This window comes from Macrosteles quadrilineatus, unplaced genomic scaffold (assembly GCF_028750875.1).
Source record: "Macrosteles quadrilineatus isolate MER2022 unplaced genomic scaffold, UCM_ALF_1.0 Scaffold_15__1_contigs__length_3749704, whole genome shotgun sequence".
NCBI lineage: Eukaryota > Metazoa > Arthropoda > Insecta > Hemiptera > Cicadellidae > Macrosteles > Macrosteles quadrilineatus.
In genome coordinates, this window is record NW_026542608.1 from 1,949,915 (window position 1) to 1,957,904 (window position 7,990).

At 37.2% G+C, this 7,990-nt stretch overlaps 1 protein-coding gene across 1 annotated transcript; it reads right to left on the reverse strand.

Moving 5' to 3' along the window:
• Nucleotides 1–7,370: 7,370 nt before the first annotated feature.
• LOC129005080 (uncharacterized) lies at nucleotides 7,371–7,787 on the reverse strand. Its single transcript, XM_054433871.1, has one exon. It carries the CDS (start codon nucleotides 7,785–7,787, stop codon nucleotides 7,371–7,373), a length of 417 nt encoding a protein of 138 aa, XP_054289846.1.
• Between the last annotated feature and the right edge of the window lie 203 nt (nucleotides 7,788–7,990).

The following is a 7,990-nucleotide window of genomic DNA, read 5'->3' on the forward strand; positions in this document are numbered from 1 at the left end:
TTTACAGTATTTTTGGCTTTTTGGAAATGCCACATTGCTATGTCATTTGCATTATTTGTTGCCAATGAAGCCGCACGACCATATAAACGAGGAGGCCCCTAACAGTTCAAGAAAAAAAGCCAATTTTACTTCAAATATATTCCATTACACCTAACATTCCGTAGAGAGATTATTGACAACTTTATGTTATTGATAAGGCTGAGACAACTAACTGACATCCCCAATATCTAGGAATTCCAACTTTAACAGTAACCCCACAATTTCTCAAAACCGTGCTAGAGGGTTATTTATTGGCACAGAAGTACGATATTAACTGACGCGACGTGTCGAAGGAAAAATCAAACGTACACTGTAACGTATATACCTCCCTTTGAAGTTAGAACCACGAAAGTGTTCAACTTCATAAGATCCACCAATACGATTTTAATACTATTTAAAGGTTCTTCCAAAGGAAGAGATACCAGATAACATACTATCTCCGATGACGTACGGAAGGGGAAATATTTTATTCATTGAATGATCAACCATATTTGGTAACTAACGCAATTAATATCATTATTGTTTTACACTTATTAATCTTTAAACAGTGCTAAATGCTCAAAATATGTATAATTTCACTCAATTTATCGCAGTTAGATGAATTAGCGTAAGCCATGAAAGTAACCGTCGATTTCGACGGGTTTCACCTAGTATCTATTATTACTAGGGAGACCCCGTATGTAAGTCTCCCCTCTCTCTCTTTCTCTTACTCGCACGAGAACTGTAACGAATAGTGATAAATCCTCTCCTCCACGGCCTTATGTGTTAAATTGTGATTGTAGCTACCGTGTATAAATCTCTCCTTACTGTGGCCTCAAACGTCAGACTATAACCACGGATAATAAATCCCAACACCACAGTCTTGGATCGTACTCTGTACAGCTTACCACCACGTTTAAATCTTCACCTCCGAACTAACATAGTCGATACAGCTGCTTCTTTGTAAGAGACGAGTTCTTGTGTGACACGTTTTACTATTACCACCATACTAACATAGTTTAAGCAGCTGCTCCCTAAAACAGACCTTTTTACTGAAATAGCTCAAACCTATGGTGGTCGAGTCCTGGCTCTAATTTGTAATATCAAATTAGTTTAAGGCCTACCCATGCATGTATGAAAAGCTGTTCATGCAACTTGTAAAAGATTTTTGTCAACATCAGCAAACTCATTTTTTTCAGAAACGATTATCTCGTTGTACCCGTGAATTGTGAACGAAAACAGCAATCGATGTGACAAACAGGGAGAAATTGAGACACGTCTGTGTACTAATAGCAGTACCAGTAGGCAATATCAATATCAACAAACGTAATTGTATAAGTTTCAGAAATAACATTTAAAATATGTTAATAAGTAGACCTAATTTATATAAGGTCGCCCCTTAAAAAACGTAAAAAGTTTCCAACGGCAATAAAAATTTAATTTATATCAAATTGTAAAAACACACGTTTATAATAAACTAGCTGTACCCGCGGGCCTTGCCCCGCTTAACTTCATAAGTATTCGCATGGCTCAATCACGTCCTGGTTGAAGTTCATTCGCTACGCTCACTCACCTTCAGGTTGGAAATCGTTCGCTGCGCTCTCTTGTTTTCAGGTTAGCTCGTTCGCTACGCTTACTCGCCTCCAGGTTCATGTTCGTTCGCTACGCTCACTCACCTTTTGGTTGCAAAATAGCTGTTGTCATAAATTTAAAAAAGTCATCCCTTTTATTGTTTATAATATTTTGATGAAGGTTTTTATGTTTTTAATATTTAACATTGAAGAATTTAAACGTTGTTGAGTGCACAGGCGTGCTGCTATTGGGATTTATAAATTTGGACTTATTCAAAAGTAAAATAGTTTTCTGTGCTGCACTCTGTAGAAACACTGTAGCACTATTTCAAATCATGACTAATGCTAATACAGAATGTTGTGATTATTAACCTACAAAACAATTGGTGAAAGTAAACATATGCTTTTAAATTATATTTATTTGTAAACATTGTAGATCAAAAAGTCTGACATTGGCCCACTTAAAACCCTCTGGGGCAGAGCCCTTTTGACGGATCTGCACCAAACTTCACTCGAACCATCCTTGAAAGATGCTTAATAAAGCCTGAAAGTTTCATTACAATCTGTCGAGCGGTTTCGGAGTCCATAACGTATATACACACACACACATATATATATATACATACATAGTTCCTCTTTTATAGATATAGATTATTCAAATTAACAACATGGCACAAAAGAATTAATCTAAATTAAAGTATTTTTAAAACTAGAAACCTATTACAAGTCGTTTTAGCGATAGGCCTATCGTTGAATAAAGACCAAACCCGAAATGCAATGCCAGAAATATGAATTCGTTGTTGGTTATTGTACGTTGAAAATTTCCATTTTGGTGTTACCAGTCAAAATTCAACAGGCAATATCATTTACACGCGATTTTATATGTTTTTTTATACGCTAAAAGTACCTTTTCCGATCGCTGGCCCCATCACTGCGTCATTAACGTTGTCATTCTTGCCTCTGTAACATTTTATAATGTAGCACAGACTATGGATACTACTGAAATAGAATTTCGTAAATTGAATTCATCCTAAAACATTTGTCTAATTTTTAAGGGGTTATTTTTTTTTTAATCTAATAATATTAATAATATTTATTTACATACTTTCTTAGGCTTAAAATGACTAATTATTTGATTTAGTCATTGGAAATAGTGTCAAAATATTCATATTCTTGTCGAAATAGGACAAAACAGTGAAAGAGTTCAGCTTCAACATGGAAGATAAATATTTTTAAATGACCAAAACTAGTGTTTCTAAACACTGAATTATCAAATTTTCAAGGGAGATACATGAAGTAGGCATTAAGCCGCTATCAACAATTTGTTTCCTCCTAGTCTAAGTCATATTGAAAGCACTGTTTTATTTACTTTATTTGTTTCAACAAATTTTAGTCTCAGGATGATCATTGACAATGAGGCTATGTGGGGATTCGGGCCGCTTACCAAGACTGTTTAAGACATTTTCTTGCTTTCTTGCTCCTGATAATTAGACCAATTCGTATATACCAAGGCAAAAAAATGTGGTTCGGATTCCACTATAAACTGTAGGTCCCTTAGTTGCCATTAGCTGTATGGGCTATTAATTAACAGCTGTGTCTAAGGAATGTCGGCCTTAGTCACTAACAAGACTACAAGATGGCGCCACTCATCCTACACTCATCTCCATTCATACTTGGCTTAAAATACCTACTATCACGAATACTAGAAAAATACCGGTATGTATCATAAACATAAACAAATGACGTTTTTGGCCCGAAAATTAACATTATTTAACATTGATTAAATGGAACTGCCAAAACATATGTTCAATGCTATTAGTATATAGGATTCGGGCCAACAACGTCATTTGTTTATACTTATGATCCATACCGGTATTTTTCTATGATTCGTGCCTACTATGTATGGTCACCATTTCATAAAAAAGTATTAAGTAAAGTAAAGTATCAATGATATCAATAATTATCTAAAACTAGTGCACCTGATGCTCGAATTCGAGCAATTACAGGCGTTATTTCAAAACAAATAACCAACAAAATAATTATATTTCCCGATGACTTAAAAGGGTCAACTCAAAGATAATGTGTAATCAATCACTCCACTACAGTTATCGAAACTGAAAACGAACGCTCTTGTGTGTATCATGTGTTTACTATAAACAGCTGTTGTAGTATGCAATTAAAACAAATTATTCGTCTGTTTAAGTAAACAAAATCTTTTCTTCATAAGAAATACATTGGGCGTTTGACGGCCTGTGGGGCGAAGCCCGAGGACTTTTATTACATAAATTGATGAAAGGGGGCGTATACACAAAAAATAGTTAATTTTGACAAGTCGTTTGTAAAAATCCGTCCATTATTAACGGAGGAGTAGTGTTTCGTAGAAATCTCCTTCACGTCTTATATATAAGGATGGGGACGCCACTATGTGCGTATTTTAACCCAAATATGATAGTGAATAATGAGTGTAAGATGAGTGATGCGATCTTGTCGTCTTGTTAGTGACTAAGGCCGACATGTTCCTTAGACACAGCTGTTAATTAATAGCCTACACAGCTAATGGCAACTAAGGGACCAACAGAACCTCATCTTGAGGAATTAGAACGTAATTTTTTCCTTGTAATTAACGAATTGGTCTAATTATCAGGATAGTACTGTGGATAGTCGTAGTACCCACTAGTGCGGACGTTAATCCACACCAGGGAACATCGCATCCACATTGCATGTCTATAAATATCCACAATTCGTGATCTTCAAGTAGCTGGATTACAGGACGACGCCACCGTCCCAGTAGTTAGGAATGGGAACTTCCTATGAGAACCAAAATTGAACATTGATATTATGTAGGCATGAGGGGAGGGCAGGTCGAGGTTTATGTGGATTTGTAGCTGCATTTAAGTTTTTTGAAGTTAGGTTAGATTAGGAAGGTCAAGTGTAGGTTATAGTCTACCGGGTTGTTAATTGTGTTAAATCCCTGCTGTTTTTTTTTTCTTTTGGAGTCATAGTTGGTTAAATGACGAGGATACAATTTTGAAAATGCTTGCAAATAGCCGCGAATAGCTTAAAAAAAAACATGGATGTAACACAATTAACAACCCGGTTGACTATGACGTACACTTTAACTTACCTAATCTAACCTACTTTCAAAGGACTTGCTGTCACGAATCCGCATAAAGCATGGCCTGGCCTCCCCACATGATTTCTCACTTTTGAAAGCGATTTATAGAATAAGTTTGGTTAGGTTTGGTTTGCTTAGAACAGTTTCATTTTATAACCAATGGTTATTTTTTTCGCTTAATGTTTTACAGTTCATAAGAGCTAGATGGTGGAATGTTTGATCTGTAATGGAATCTAAAGCGCAATAATTTGCTATTCAAAAAAGGGTAATGGTGAAATATACAGGGAGTTTTCATGATTTTCGAGTAGTTTGAAGAGTACCTATTCCAAAAACACGCAGCACATTTTTGTTAATATCTCGCTTATTTAACGTCATATCAAAATACTGGGTTCTTGCCCATTTGGAATCTGGTTTTTATCCTGGTTAATTTGAGTACTCACATGACGTAAAAATAAATGTTTTTTGTCGTATTGGTCGTTTTCAGGCTTATGGTCGTTTTCCACGGAAAAAGTAAGTCGTTTTCGGATTCAGCATTGACTTTCGAGTACAATTAAAAAAGAAATTAAAAAATCGGATGCAAACCCCAAAATGGATTTTTGGTAAAAAAAAAAACCATGTCCATAAGAATAACATTGGAACTTTAAGGGCTTCTAGGGCGGATGCCTGTAATAAAATCATTATGAAAACTGTTTATCTTTCCAATTTTATACCTGAACAATGAGTAGGCCTATACAAAATATCAGCCTTCTCTGGAAGTTGGAGATGATGAATCAGTGCGTCAATGAGTGAGGGCTTTTACTTTTATATGTTTGGATTGTAAAGCATATTTCATATGAACTATGTTTACATAAACGGCACGGGGCATATGGGGTACGTTCATAGAACATGAACTATATACGTAGTCTATTTGTATGAGGCAATTTAAACCCCTTGGGGCGTTTAAAGCTTACGCTTTCTATCGGAGATACTAGGAGAGTATCTCCAATAGTATTTGAGATTACACAGGTTCTGCTCCCGATAAACATTTAGCGAGCTGTTTATTGAAAAGCCATTTGCAGAGCCGGGTATCAGGGAGCAGCAAATGAAACATTAAACTTTCATCGGGCCACGTGCTCAACACTGGTACAACGTGAATCTTTAAATTTCAATCTATCAGTAGTTACTTCTAAGTGCTTACGTTCATCGACAGTTGAAAGTAAGGGCATTTGTGAATGCTTCTCTTACATGGTACCATTTATAAAAATAATAACAGTTAAACAGGAAGAAATTTAGACAAGTGTTGTTGAAATATCTGGGTTATAAAACTTAAAGTGCACATTCATACTGTAATTTGACGCTATGTTACGTTTTTTATATTTTATTTCCCATGATAAAACCTTATTAATAGTATTTAATTCTATTAAAAAATTGAATACTTCCCTTGTGGCCTCCATATTCACTAATTGTGTTACCTGGATATCAGCATCGGCGATCTTGGGCGATTTGACTTAACAATAAAGAATTCTGCGAGAATAGTAATAAAAAAGACTTTGTAATGATTTTATGCTTATTTTTATTTAACGGAACGTTTAATGCACACATTACTTCATACAACAGATAAGCATAAAGTAACTTTAAACAAAATATTCTCAAACTGTGTCCTCCCCCATAGCATACATGCCTCCAACGATATCCTCTAATTTGTTAGAAATACCCACGATTACTAGAAAAATACCGGTATGGATCATAAACATAAACAAATTACGTTATTGGCCCGAATCCTATACTAATAGCATTGAATATATGCTTTGACAGTTCCATTTAAGCAATGTTAAATACAGTTTTTCAGGCCAAAAACGTCATTTGTTTATGTTTATGATCCATACCGGTATTTTTCTAGTAATCGTGGAAATACCTTAGTTTTAGATCGAAAATAACATTTATGCCATGCTCTCTTATGAGAAAATAAATTTTCGCTATAAATTGTAAATATAATTTTAATAATTCGAACATTATTTTGTCTCATGAATTGCCAAGTAGCCGTTAAAGTTTCACGAACATCCAGGTTCACTATTTTATCTTTTTTGAAAATTTCCCATAAAGGGAATAAGGACTTACTTTTTCGTTTTGATGTCTCCAGAGGCCAAAAACACAATTTTTTTAGGGAGAGCTGGGAAAATGCGTTTATGCACACAGGTGGCTAGCCTGTAGTGTGGGACTCCAACGGGCTTAAGGCCCAGAGACTACCCACTAAAAACCTCCTCAACTCTTCGGACACTAGCCTGGGAACACTTGTCGCACTTCATCAGAACTAGGCCGAGTTTGCCTACGACCGAAGGGCTTACACCGTGTCTAGCCGTTCATTTCTTATAAACTCTAGACCGTGATCCGATCTAGATCGTTCTTTTTAGCTTGAAGGACATTCCGGACAAAGTGCGACCAGCAGTCCCAGTTGTCCTCACCCTTCAGCAAGGTCTCACAAATCGATTCAATCTACGGCATCCCAAGATGTTGAATGGCCTCCTGGCGGAGCATATCCCATCGTGGACAGCGGAAAAAAAGTGTGTTCCGCGTCGTCGGGAATGCATGGGCAGTATATACAGTCAGGCGAATTCGTTTTGGCCATCAAGTGCAGGTACCTACGACTGAAAATAGCCGTGACTGACAAGAACTGTGTGAGATAGTAGTCAACCTCCCCGTGCCGCCGTTCCACCCACGGTTGGACCTGTCGGATGAGTCTGGCCACAGAAAACTACCCATACTGTTTTCTGTGGTCTGGCAGTCCAACGTCCTCGAGTTTCCCTTTCCCAGCTTTCTTGCCACATCTGAAAAGTGCGGGAGCGCTCCTCCGATCTTGCGGTATCATTTCCAATGTAGCCTTGTCTCCGGTGGATTGCCTTCCTCTCCGCTGCCAAGAGTTTGACAGGGATATCTTCAGCAATTTTCAAAACGGCCGGTTCGGATACCGTACGGTACGCGGTAGCGACCCTGTCCCTGAGTGCCGCCTGACGCTGCACTCGTGCGAGCCTCCTGTACGCCTCCTTGTTAAGCGCGTCTGCCCACACCTCAGAGCCGTAGAGAAGCACGGACTGGACTGCAGACATCAATAGTCTTCTTAAGGCCAAAAACACCATACACATTGAACATATACTAATATTAGAAATGTGAAAGTTTGTGTGTGTTTTGATCGGGGTCATTCACGCATTAACTACTGGTCGGATTGGGCTGAAATTTGGCATGATGATAGCTTACATTCCCGATTAACACATAGGCCTATTCTTATCTCAAAAATCCTTTCGGGCTCTGT